Source organism: Varanus komodoensis, unplaced genomic scaffold (genome assembly GCF_004798865.1).
Source record: "Varanus komodoensis strain SLA01 unplaced genomic scaffold, ASM479886v1 scaffold1, whole genome shotgun sequence".
Classification (NCBI taxonomy): domain Eukaryota; kingdom Metazoa; phylum Chordata; class Lepidosauria; order Squamata; family Varanidae; genus Varanus; species Varanus komodoensis.
The window spans coordinates 49,552,442-49,566,481 of NW_025335268.1; the positions used below are offsets into that span (position 1 = coordinate 49,552,442).

Below are 14,040 nucleotides of genomic sequence, written 5' to 3' on the forward strand. Positions count from 1 at the left end.
AGCTATGAGGTCAGATGGCTGTCCCTAACCTCCAAAATATCTTCTAGCCCCTCAGATGCTGTCTAGGGACCACAGGATTGCTCCCTAAGTTGGCTACTCCTGAACAAAGGAAATTCAAGGCAGATATCAACAGGAGATTGCTAAATGCTATTTATCAAGCTCTATTTCCTCTACTTTGACTAAGGACTTTAGTTTTGTTTTACAAGCCACACTGCATATGTTATTCAACACAGGAGACCCTACAGAGTGTGATGGTTAAGAGTTCTGGACTGGGGACCTAGGAGATCCGGTTGTAGCAGCTTCCTGGGTGACGTTGGGCCACGTTCTTACTCGAGCTCACTCTCAACCCACCTAGCTCAAAGGGTTGTTGCTGTGAGGCAAAAATGGAGCTAAGCAAGCCTCCTTGGGCTCCTCACAAAACAGGTGGGATGTAAATGCAATATAGCACTAGTGACTCATGATTTCAGTGATGTCTGCATTACTATGCAACAACATTTTTTGAATGGTACCAATGGTAACCTTAACCCTGCCCTCCCTTCTCGCCTTTCGGTTGCTGATCGACGAGATATGCCAATTCCCCGGTGTGTCTCTATAAATCACGGATCTGCTGGAATGGGCTGTGCTTACGAGTTTATGCCAGAATAAATGTGTTAAGTCTTTAAGATACCTCCAAGCCTTTTTGATGGGTTTGCTGCAACAGATAGCATGCTTGCATAGTACATGCTTGCATAGTACAAGGTGAGGCTACTGCGAGGAGGAGGAGGGTGTGTGTGTGTGTGTGTGTGTGTGTGTGTGTGTGTGAGAGAGAGAGAGAGAGAGAGAGAGAGAGAGAGAGAGAGAGAGAGAGAGAGAGAGAGAGACCAGCACGACATTTGCATGGAAAACGCAGCACCTTGCATTCGACTTAAAACCCATCGTTTTCCGATGATCGCAGTAATTAAGAATCCTCCCGTTTGATTTGTTCGAGTAGAAAGGATCTTAAAAGAGCAGAGCCCTCCTTTCTTCTTCGCGGGTGTGCGAGCAGCTTTGCTAGGTCTTCCCCCACTGTACGTAAAACCAGCTTTTCGCCGCCGCTCCTGCGGCCCCGGATCTCTGACGCAGGGTGCCCGTTGTCCGGGGGACGGCTTTGGCTGCGGCACGGAGGTTACCGCCTGCCGGGAAGCTGCAGCGTGCCCTAGTGCTGCGGGAAGCAGGTTGGTATTCCCGGCTCGGGCCCGGGCCTGCTCGGGTTAGCCTCTCGCTTCCCCGGTGAGAGCACGAGGACCGAAACACTTCGGAGTTTTCCCTCCTCGCATAGCCTTTATGTTGCGGGAACCTTGCCGGGAAAAGTGGGCACTGGTCCCATTCCTGCGGGCTTTCTTCCTCGTCTCTTGTAATTAAGCTCTTCCTTTCATTGTCGTGCTTTTTCTTGCTTTTCTCTTTGAATTAATCATGGAAGTCGCGCTTAATTATGAAGGTTGTAATCCTATACGCATACACCTGAGGGTGAGCCTCTTTGAAATCAATAGGACTACCCCCTAATTGGGCATAGCTAAGATGGTTACTGTAACCTGTGCCTAGTGGGCAAAGGAAACCAATGGGACGCTGTGAACCTAAAGGGAGTATAGGTTCATCGTGTTTCCCTTTCGCTTATTTGTCTGCCACAGTGTTATATGTAGAATTATTCTATTTATTATTTCGATTATTTTATTTAAAGTTTGTCTATGCCGTCCCATTACTAAAAAGTCTCTGGTCAGCTTACAAAGGATTATGCAGCAAGTTTGTGCAGATCCCATAGAAGGTTATTTGATACAGGTCATTCGATTGTGTTTTTACATGCTCAGAGGAATCATTCTCAGGATTAGCCTTAGCTCAAGTTAAGATATGGTTTGGGGGCTTTGGTCCTTCCCTAGTACTCCTTATTTTTGTATTTTCATTTTTGATCCTAAATGTACTTGTCTTGGAGAAACCACAGTTGAATTCAATGGGACTTACTGCCAATGTTGCATAAGATTGACACTGCATTAATTACATTTCATGGCCTCATAACATGGCATAGTGTTGGATAGAGTGTTGGACCAGGACTTGGGAGATCCAGTTCTGTTTCCCACTCAGCTGCGAAGTTCACTGGGTGACTTTGTGACAGTCATAGATTTTCGGCCTAACCTACCATACAGGGTTGATGTGAAAATAAACTGGAGGGGGAGGAAGCTTATACGCCATTTTCAGTTCCTTGTAAGATGATGAAAGGAAAGGTATAAATGCAATCTAATAGTAAAAATATTTTTCTCAGTCTTGATTTGCTTGTTTATGTGGAAGTTCCACTGGCATAGAAGTAAATGTGGAATGGATTGCATCATACTTTCCCTGTTTACTCATACTAACTTTCCTTTCTTCTTTCTAATTGGAAGGAACAGTGTTCTGGCTCCTAGACAGAATCTGAGAGATGATTGAATATTTCAGATTCCCCAGTCCAAGGTTTGAGACAATGTTCTGACCTCAGAGAAGGGAAATGGAACTCTGCCCCCTCTCCCTATCTACCTCACAGCCAAGTGCTGGCTGCAATCCAATGCTGGGAACTTGATTTTGGTAAAGGAGACATTTGGTGGGAAGGGGATCAATTGTGCCCTGCCCTCTCCAGCCTTCTTCCCTCCCTCTCCGAAGTGTTGCAGCTACACGGAGCAAAGAGGCTGCAGGGCAGGGGGAAGAGGAGGTGTGTGTCTCTATTGCTTCACCCTCCTTGCAGAGGATGCCTGTAAAGCCTCCAGATTTGAGTGCTTATAACCAATGAAGATTGGTTATACAAAGACTGGTTTCTTTCAAGCATATTTTGGGGCTCAGACCAATCTCCTTTCCTAAAGCTTATGTGTGAAGATAAGATTCCAGTTTGACAGTGAAATGTCAATCTGGAATGTGCATAGAATGCTAATCACTGTTGAACAAGAAATTCCCATCTTGTCTTTTATTACCAAAATACCTGCCAGTTTAATCCATACAGCATTGATTATGTCCAAATGTGCTGTGCTATGCTATGAATGCTTATTTCTCTTTTTAAGCCATCAGAACTTGAAAAGCCACTATATTTCTAAATATATTTGAAGCAGGTTGGCAGAGGGGAACCTATCTATGCACAAATTATGTTCAAACACATATCTGTCTGACCATATCTGTCAACCATACACATACAGAAACACAGTTTTATATCTGCTTCCTATTGGAATAAGTTGTTCACCTCTCATTGCCCCATTGAATGAGCTATGTGCATAGAGAGATGTAAGTTTCTTAAGTAATGTGAGTATTCTGAACTGGGGTGTTGTCTTGCCTTATAGCTGTCTCTATTCACAACTGTTTTCTAACCTCAAGAAGTCAAGGTATTCTTCAGTCTTAGTATAGGGCATTTTTCACAGTAAGTGTACATTCTTCCTAGAATCTTATTTTTAAATGTTTTGAACAGTCATGTGAAGAAATATCCAAAATATGAAAAGGTTGTGGGGGAGGATGGAAGAAACATGTGAACAAGAACTCTTCTTTCTTCATCTTTTAGTTTATATGACTGCCAAGATTGTGACTGAAGATGCACACAAGATCATATTCCCTAAGTTCAGAAAGTATCATATGAGGTAGCATGGGGATCAGGACTTGGGTTTAAGGAAGAAAAAGTTATTCACTCAGCTCCGTATTATAGGACTGTATTGATTTTCACTTAAAATTAACCCATGGTTTGTTGCCTTTCCCAGCATTTATCTGGCAGATGATCAAACAAACAGTGGTTTGTTTTCTTAATTCCTTGGTTGTTTTCTTCCTCCTTCACTCATTCCTTCCCTAAATTTCAGATGCCTTGTGGTGAGATAGTTGTCATGTAGAGTGGCTCATTTTTTCAGGGACTTGGGGTTCTGTTTTTGCCTGCAGCTTCTGCCTTCCAGTGAGACAACTCTGGAAGAACCCATTGTTCTGGATTGGCAAATAACAGCAATCCATGGTTAAAACAGTCCATAGATCATAGTCCAATAGTGAAGCATAATTAAGCAAAGCTGTTTAAGCTTTGTTTAATTAACTCATGATTTGCTTCAGTGTGTGCCTGTCACTTACGGATATTCATCCTCTGAAATCAATGACATCTGAACCCAGTTGCTGTAGCTTAACCATAACTTAACCATAAGTTAAACAATCCATACCTAATCTTGACTTTATTGTATTGTGAACCCTCACATTGTTTGAAGGTAATGACAACCCACAGTATAGGTTGAGTTGAGCACTATTGTTGACTTGTGAGATGTTATGCACTAACCATGCATTACAGTTTAACTATGGGTTGTAATCCACAAAAACAAAGGATTCAGTAACAACAGATATTCAGCTCATACTGGGGTTTGCTGTTAAATGCAAACCAAGCTCTTAAGTTGTGCATGCATATGCAGGTAAGGGTTGCCTGAAGTTTTATTGTTAAGATTGCAATTTGTAATTATTGAAATGCATGTCTATCATTTATACTTTCTTCTCTCTATACAAACTGACTTAGTTCTTTGGATTATGACCTATTTCTGATACACAGTGATGAAAATGTTTTCACTGTTCTTGTTCTTTGCTAAAATTCTTTAAAAACCCCAAACAATTCTTATCTTGAAACTTTCGCTCTTTCAATTTGAATTATCAGTGGATGTCAAATGGAGACTCTTTGAAGAAAAGAGCTGTGATAAAGATTTGATAAGTCCACATTTTGTATATGTTTCAAGACTCTTAGATATAAATAATGAGTAGAAAAGTGATACATATTTGTAAATATGAATTCTTGAGTGCTATCAGGAAGTTTAGCATTTTATAATGGACAAATGGCACAGGCTGCCTGGAAAACTGCTTTGCCAGTTTGGGGGAGAAAAGTAGTCTTAAACATCTGTGGTGGTAGTGGGTAAAAACCAATTGTTTTCCTCCTAGTTTTGCATAATTGCTCTGTCATTTTCTCTTAATAGATATTGATGGACTCTGAATCTCTCTGAATAGATGAGGGATTGGGCCACTCCTACTTGAATCAACAACCCTTGTAGGAAGTATTAAATTTCTGATTAAAATGAGGGGGTTGGGAAATTCAGCTGAGAATTCAGAGGGGCTGGAATTCTCAGTGGATTTAACAAAGATAAGCAAGGCATTTGCTGAAAATCAGACTATTTCCAACTCTGTGGGAAAGTTTAGTGAACAAGCTGGTGTACAAGGGGATATGCCTAACATCAGTCATCCGATCACTTGGCATCAGGTCAAGAGGGTGGACCAGCTGAGAAGCATAAAATATTCCAGTTGATAACAGCAGGATTAACCTTGGAAGGTGCAGGTAGCTTTTGTTTTTGGTTTTGTTTTTTTGTTTTCATGGGAGGGCAGTAATTCAGCTTAGAATAGGTTTTGTATTATTAAGCCACATTGCCCTAATGGCCAGTATTCTAACTTATCTTGCTTCCTTTGTTATTGAATACTTTCCTTTGTATCACAAAACTAGTATAGCTGGTCATCTTTAACAAAATAAAGACTTCAATTGGAAGCCTTTGTTATGATCTGCTTGGAGGGAGAGAAAACCAATAGACTGTCTTGCAAGGTGATTGGCTTATTTGGGACATCAGTTTTATCTTTGAAAATGATTAAAAGTATGAGTTTAGTGTGTGATGAAAAGAAAAAATATTAAAATTCATTGCTAGTTGCTCTTAAGGACTGTTCTGCCACTGAAAGCTAGCCGACATCCAGTGTCTTTAACAGCTTGGTATTTGGTATGTCATCTTTTTGTTCTAGTGCTTCATTTCCTTTCTTTTGTAGTCTGTGGAAGTTAAAATCCTCTGATGTGCCAGCACATAAGATGTCCATGCTTCCCTTGCTGTTCTTCCACTTGTCCTTTAATCTGCCCTCCCCGCTTTTGTCTGCTGTAATGAGCAGGCCCCCTGGTGCAGCATGCAGCCAGATGAAGGAATAGATGACAAGGCTGAGGGGGCAATGTAGACTGGAGAATGGGGCTGTCTTGATTCATCACAGTGGGGTTCCCAGCTCTCCTAGGCAATAGAGGAGATGGTAGCCCCTAACAGATTTCTTCCGCACATTCAATGAAAGTGGGTTGAGAGGATTTCATTGTAGTGCCAGATTCCAATGCCTGTCGGCAAGGAAAAGAGGGAGTGGGAACTATGCTTATCAGACTTGTTCTTGCAATGCTGAATGCCAGGCACACTCATTATATGCATATGGCGCAGAGCATCCACCCAGTGTCTGTGTGAAAGCAACCACAACCTCACAGGTAGCTTATAGTGTGTATCTTCCAGCTACAGAAGAGCTCTTCCCCTTTCATGTTGTAGTAGATTTAGGGCTTGTAGGGCACATCTTGATTAGCAAGGATGCTATGACTGAATCAGGCTTTCCTGTTTCCTCTGAGCTGAGTCATAATCTTCACAGTAGCAGAGGGAAATGGATGTTTCTAGCAACAATATATTATTTCCTGTTGTAATTCCAAGCATTTTGAAGTGTCTTGCTCTTGAATGGACAATTAAGACCCATTAGCTTTACCAAAGATCTGTTTTTGGTACAGATAAAAAAAAGTTCTAGAACTAGTTTACTGACTGGGATTGATGCTGCTGCCTGAAGTTGTGGACTCTGCATGGATGGGCATGGCTAGAGGGGCTATTGTGATGAGGGCTTGCACTTCTCAACTTGAGACCTCAAGTTTGCCAACAGTAGGTTCTGAATAACTTTCTAGCCTTACCTCTTAGTCCCTAAGGTGGGAAGAGGCTGACTGGAGGAACATGTTGGAGAGCTAGCCCAACCATCATGATAAACCATAATACAAATGGACTATGATCTCCTTATTCTACATGTGGGCAGCATATGGTCCTCCAGATGTTTAGTTTGCAGTGCCCCCTCTCCACTTCAGCCCTCACTAATGGCGGTGCTAGCTATGGGAGTTGTAGGCAAAAACACCTCCCGTATTCTTTGTCATCTCTTCTGTTGCTGTATGTTACAATCCACCCAATCTACTGTGTTGTATTTTTCTTCAGTAGTTTACCTTAGGTTAACAAGCTTTTTAACATTTTACTAATTTGCCTGTTTACATGCAGCTCTTGGTTGCCTATGGTAAACTATGCTAGAGCTTAACTATGAACCTGGTCTAAGTTGTGGACCAGAGAAGCTGTGTGTGAGCAGCCTGGCAATGAAGTGCTGAAGATTGCACAAAACCCCCAGCAAAATGGAAGTGCTCTCTTCCCTGCTCCCCCAGGTTGGGTACCATGTGTTTTAAATATGGTACTATAATAGGTTGAGTTGGGAAATTTTGGGAAGCAAATAGGATCCCAGAAAAAAGTTAAGAGACTTGTTTGATTTGTGCTATAGGCCTGAGGTTTCCTATCCATGCTTGTGGTCAATATGCCCATCCTGGAGATGACATCTCCGGAACATGCAAATTCTGAAGCTGACCTATCAAGCCTAAATTCTTAGTGTTAGAAGGAATGTGCCATCTGCTTGTAGCTTGGTGGGATGGTGGAAGAAAAAGAAATGCTTGGCTGTATGGAGTGTCTTTGTTGACTTGGCTGGCTTGTCTTGTCTTACTGATGTGACTGCATCAAGGCAATAAAACATTTCAGTATTTGCCATAACCTTATCTATAATCTAAGATGTGGATCCACTGCTTGTCTGCTTCAGACAGAAGCTGATTTTGCTGTGTCTTTAAGCACTACTGTCACATTCCTAACAGGGATGCTTTCAGCAGTTCTGTTGAAACAAGCCAGTGACAGTTACAGTGGCATTCACTGGACTTTGTTTCTTGGTCTTTCCATCACTCCATATAGCATGCGGCAATTGGCCACATACAAGATAAAAGGCTGACACATTTATTATTTCAAATATTATTTGAAAACCTGCCAAAAGTCTTATACTGGAACAGCTTCTTGGAAATTACCTAAAACCTTTCCATTATTGCTGACTTGTGTTCAGGGTTGAAAAGTGGGATTTAAATTTCTTATGTTTTTAGCTTCTGTTTTGGAATTTATTGACATTTAAATGAGATATTGTGTGTGTCACTTATCTGCCATCTATCTCCAACTTTCAGCTGAACTCAAAATGTCTTTTTAGTTAGGCTTATAAATCTGGAGGGAAAGTTGTTAGTGTTGCTGCTGAAAAACAGTGGGGGGTTTTTTCCCCCAGATGACTTGCTGGAGGTTCGGGAGGAGGTTGAAAGGGGATATATTGATTGGGGCCAACCTTGTAGTTGTTCTGCCTCCAAGTCATAGTGGACCTTTTCCAAAATAAAAGGGAGGTAGTTTGCCACTTTGGTTGCTTCCCTGTCTTTAACCACTTTAAATACATCAACCTCCTTCAACCTGGTGTCTTCCAGATGTATAGGGCTACACAATTTATCAGTTAGCAGGTTATGACAGATTGTGCTACGTCTAGAGGGCACCATGTTGAAGAAGGCTTGTCAGCATGGGGCATTGAAAGGATAGAACAAATTGATTCAATTTAAATTGGAAAACAGTTGCTCTGCCATCCAAAAATTGAATATTTCAATAAAAACAATATTTGGGGAAAATAGAGAAAGATCAAATTAGGGAAATGAAATCTATGACAAGTTAGAAAAAAGGAAAATAATGAAGAGCATGGATATAATTCTGGTGATTTATACTCCCTTTGTTTAACTTAAATGAATAGTTTAAAAATAAAATTGAATGATAAAAATTGCCTTTGCCCATTTTAGTTTTTATTTGTCTAAAACGGAAGCATTTTCTTTTAGTTATTATGGTAGGGAATTGAAGCCAGTGTCCTGTAGGTTCTAATATAATCACTGTTCAGAACAATAAAAAGTAGATGACTTCCAGTACTTGGATGCTATAGGGCATGTCCCTTGCAGTGATGTGGGAGCTTTGCCAGATACCAGCTTAGGATGCTTTGCAGCATATTTTTGAGCCAGAGTAACATTAGCCAGATTTGCATGCTGAGTGCAGGTGTGCTTGTTCCTGTGCGTGCATCTGTTCTGATCACAACCCAAGGAGTCTTTGACTGGGTGTTGTTCGGGGTGATACCTGGACCTGGAACTCTGGATTTTCTGATGTCAAACAACCTGGAGTTTAAACCCATGGCCCAGGATTTTGGGAAGAACTGCTCAAAACATATGGAGGCCACTGGCTTGCCTTTCTCAAATGTAATGGGGACCAGATTTTCCCAGTATCCTCCTTCCTTCTACCCATTTGTGTTAGTATGGCCTTTCGGATCTAAAAAAATCTGGCAGATGCACTTGAAATGGGGTAGCGTTGGGAGGGAGGATCCAGGAGCCAGGAGCCCTTCAGTTGCTGCTGCGCTCCAGCTCCCTGACTTTGGCCTTATTAGCTGGGTGTGATGGGAAGTTCAAGCTAACAAAACCGGGAGAGCCACAGGTTGTCCAACTTGGATAAATAAATCACTTTTATATTGGAGAAATAATTAGAAGGGACATTAGGTTTTGTACAATGTTTATCTACACCTTAAAATATATTCCTCAGTGTTTTTAGTGTTCACTTATTTATGCAGGAGTAAAAGACTCCCTGCTTATCTCAGAGCAGTGTCCAGGCAATAAAGGCATTTTAAACAGTAAGCAGCAAATCAAATAACCAGACAAGTTGAACAATAGATTCACAGAATTGGGAGAGACGTCAAAAGTTATCTGCTGTCAGTGCAGGAAGTCCATTGCTACACCATTCCTGGTAGGTGACCATCCAGTAGCTCTTCATAACCTCTATTTGAAGGTGAACCAACAGCCTTCTGAAGCACTCAGTTCCACTGTGTACAGATGGCAACATCCAGAAGTTTAGTTGAAATCTGTCCTGTAATTTTATACTCATCAGTTCAAGTCTTGGAACAGCAGAAAACAATTTTATTCTGTCCTCTTGGTGAAAGTCCTCTTGCAAATTTCAAGAAGGGCAATCCATACATCTTAGAAGGAGGGCTTATTGAGTAGCAGTTGCAATTTTGTTTCTTCAAGAGTGAGGAAAAAGGTACTGCTGGTATTGTGTAAGTTCTGAACTTATTAAAAAATGGTCTTCTACATTTTTCTTACAAGTATATCTCTTTTGTAAGTTGATACTCTTCATAGGGAAATAAATGCTATAGTAACATGCATTATCCTATGAAGATTGAATTGATTTCATTGAAGCATTTCTGAGAGAAATATTTATGCTGACATGCTGTGACTTTTGACTGAACTAAGGAGTTTGATATGGAAAACTAGAATATGTTCCCAGTTAAACACAGGGAAAAAAAAGAAAAATTGTTTCAGTTAAGAAGATTGGGAAAGAAGGAATAACTGTTACATGGTATACCTGTACAAGTTATTATGCTACTAAGTGAAAATAAAATATTGTAAAAATATGAGACAAGACCTACAAAAGAGAAGTTAACATTCTGTTTAAGAGTTAAGGGAATGTGGCTCAGTAAACCTGGCAAGTAATCAGGAAAATTTATTGCTTCCCAAAGAACAAAGCTGATAACTTTGGAAAGAAGAATAATTAATTGTTGGAGAAATTCCTTTGTTGTGAGACACACATGGGAGCTGATAAGAAATTATTTAAATATGAAAGAGCAAAATACTGGAAATAGAAGACATTCCAATTTTCCTCATAGAACTCAACATTTGTTCTCAAGTAAGTATATATATCCTCAGAAGAACAAAGGCACCTGTCCGCATTGTCTTCTCCTTTTTGCTACAGGCTCAGAAATGTTATTAGGTAATGCTTTAATCCTGAAAGGCAATGCTCCTAGATGAACTTAACATGTTTAAATTGCCAGAAGTTACCATGTTATGTGAACACAGATACTTTCTGCAGGATGGTTTGTTTGTGGTCAATAAGCCACCCTAAGAACCCAAGCTTCTTGTGGGGGTTGTTGGACCTACACTAAGTTGTTGCGTTGACAAAACCTGGGCGACCAATCCTGCTATATGTACAGAGGAGCAGTATGTGAACTGCTCAGTAACAGTGGCAAAACTTGCTGCTTTAAGTGCCCAAATGCCTATTCATTCATTCATTCATTCATTCATATGCGTACTAGGTGGCTTACAATATTTAAAACATAAAGCTTTGGGGCAACCAACACTGTCTTGCCCTTCCTACCTGTGACAATTAGCTTTTTGCACTCACTGTAGCTTTCCATGCTTTTGTTGGGTTGTTTGGAGATCACTTTCACATGTCCAAAGTGCCCAAGCAGCACATTGGAGGGGCTGTCAGTGGTTTATTCCTCACCACAAATATGTGTCTGTGTGAATTTATGCAGCAATATGGGCAAATATTTTTGGTTGATTTTCCAGGACTGAAAGACTTGCCTCAGCAATGTTCTGTTAAATTTGTGCTGCCAAGTTGCAACCAATAGCGTTGTCTGCAAGAACTTGCAAATAGGTTATTTTGGAATTTTGCATTCATTTAACAGCTGTCAAGGTGTGAACAGAAAGCAAACCTCAAGGGATCTTTGCTTGCTAAAGGGGATGATGACTCCCCACCACAGTGAGATCCTCAAGGTATTTGGAGTTTACCTCATAGTTTGTTGTGTCCCCACCTTTTCCTTATTTTAGGTCCAGTTTAGGGCTTTGTTTAGGTCTAGCACCTGGGGAAAATGAAGATCATAAGGCCACCTCTTTTTCATGAGCATGTCTGATGACAGTATTTCATTTTGCTAATGAAAACCTGGTAAGTCCCTGCATCTGTTTTTGATAGGGAAATACGCAGTCATGAATCAGCTTCAGCCTTGAAGTACCTTGGAATTCTTCCTGGAGGACCAAGGGGTGGGGGACAACACATAGCGAACCTGAATGTCTGATCCATAAACTACCCTCACTCCATAGGGTTATTTACAGGTTGGTTGCTGTGTCATGCAAACTCACCCAGAATATTAATTCCAGAAATACTATGAATGTATATTTCCTAGGTGACATGCTTTTACTTGGAATGTACATAGGATAGTTACCTGTTGGTACGTGATCAAAGCTAATTACCCAAATTCTATAGCAGGATATGCAAAGACAAGTACAAATTGTTCATACTAGGAAAGATGAAAAAGCTCTGGTCTGCAGGTTAATAATCTTGAAATGGAATGTGGGAGGAGTCATGCATCTGAATTAGGTTATTAGGCTGTGCTTGGTTTAAGAAAAACCCTCCAGAATTCAGCAAAGGATACAGCAGAAGTGGGGAACCCGTGACCCTCTAGATGGTGATAGCCTATGACTCCCATTATCCATCAGCATTGGGCAGACTGGATGCTAATTAGCTATTTATATTACCCAACTCATAAAATCAAATGCCATATATTCTATAAATCAAGAGCTTCATTTTACATCAAATATTAATATACCTCAAATAAAAATAAAATGAGAGCTCATTAAAACTCCCCCCTGGTTTGGTGGAGAATTTAAACCCATGTCTGTCTTGCTCACAAACATTACAATTTTTTCCAACTAAGCTTTAGAAATATTATAATCTGGATCCTTTTCCTCTGCATTCATAGTAAATGGTGACTAGAAAAAAGTAAAAAACAGACCAAATCCTGTGTGACTTACCATGTCTCTGGATGTAATGTCCATTTTCAGTCCCTGTGATAGAAATACCTTAGTGATGCTGTTTGAAAGCCAGATAACCTTTGTGTATCAAGAGACTCTATAGCCTTACATATAATAATCTTGTTTAGAGAAGTTGAGGAAATTCTGACTTGGATTGTACATTCCATGAATGGGGTTCCATAAATGAAACAGCTGTTCTTGGATTAGGCTTGCCATTGCTGCAGGGCTAGGGATCTTTGGGACCTTCTGGAACAATGTAGGAGTTAGCAGGAAGTGCTTTAGGGGACATTGGTTTAAATTTGTCCCCCTTTCACTTCTTTTAACTGAAAACATTGTTTATTATTCTTATGATTAAACATAGTTTCCAAACTGCATTTGGATGCCTAGAAACATTTGCAGTAAGGATTTCATACAAGACTGAAAAAAAAAAAAATAGCGGACCTTTGTTGCTGTGTTAGTCTAATTCTAATGAAAATTTGTCTTGGTTCTGCCACAGAGAATGGACTTGAATTCTCAGTAATGGAAATGCTCTAAGTAAGGTGTTGAGTCTTGGGCTCAAAGGATGCTTGTTCTGGTGATACCAGAAGCAGGTAACACGTGTCACTCTTACTGTGATGCCTGAGCATATACATATGCCTTTGTTCATAACTCCCTGGGTTACTGGTCTAGAGAGTCCTGTCTCATAAGCCCTGCTGCTGCTGTTTGCATTTATATCTCACCTTTTCTTCAAGGGGCTCAGGGTGGTACCAATGTTCCTCCATAGTTTTCAGTACAACAACTTTGTAAGTTTAGAGTAGGTTGCAAGACGAAGGGTGAGACAAAGAGAGGACTCGCACAACTGGCTCAGGTTCATCCAGTACCTGCATCTCCCCAGACATAGTCTCAAGTCTAACCACTATACCACACTGACTTTCTACTTGGCAAAATTCTTCTGAGGGCAAGTCATGAACATTGTAACTTGAAGATCAGAACCAATGCAGCAATCTTGGGCCTAGTTGTGGGCCACCAAGTGCTGCATCAAGAATAGAAATACCTGTAGCAACAGTGAGCACCAGCAACATTTGGCAAGATGGAAAAACAGGCAGTTAATCCTGGAGAGGAAACCTGACTAGAAGGGCAATCCATAAGAAGCAAAGGACATCCCAAAAGGTGAGAGTGTGGTTGTGGGGGCAAGGGAAGAAAAGAGGTAGAAGCAGAATCACTTAGGAGAATGGGACTTGAGCCTAGTCTGGACCTCATCACAGTGACAAAACCACAGGCAGACTACCAAAGGGGTCCCTGAGTTAAAGAAGGGGTGGTCTGTGTCTGGATGTTGGGATTATGCAGAAAGGATTTGCCTGCGGCATGATCGTGATGTACGTTGCGCTGAGATGGCTAGATGCAGAGCATCAGGCATGGATTGGCTGCAGCTGCCCACAGCCCTCTAGGAACTTGTAAGAGGAGTTTGTGTTTAAATTCTGTTGGATAATGTAAAGCACTTCAAAGCAGGCTTTTGGGTAAAAATACAGTCCATAAATTGCTAAAGCAGC

The 14,040-nt window shown here is 40.9% G+C and overlaps 1 protein-coding gene across 6 annotated transcripts in view; it reads left to right on the forward strand.

The window, feature by feature from the left end:
* Positions 1-1,138: 1,138 nt before the first annotated feature.
* ECHDC1 (ethylmalonyl-CoA decarboxylase 1) overlaps positions 1,139-14,040 on the forward strand; it is a 37,032-nt gene continuing 24,130 nt past the window's right edge. The window contains exons 1-2 of one of the 6 annotated variants that reach the window (XM_044424976.1): positions 3,199-3,252; positions 10,441-10,607. In XM_044424976.1, coding sequence (XP_044280911.1) covers positions 3,230-3,252; positions 10,441-10,607 — 190 coding nt within the window. In that variant the 5' untranslated portion in view covers positions 3,199-3,229. Of the gene's footprint in view, positions 1,194-1,252; positions 1,373-2,390; positions 2,458-3,198; positions 3,253-10,440; positions 10,608-11,457; positions 11,477-12,941; positions 13,661-14,040 lie in introns of those variants that run through there. The other 5 variants (XM_044424984.1, XM_044424992.1, XM_044425001.1 and 2 more) reach the window with 5 other exon arrangements.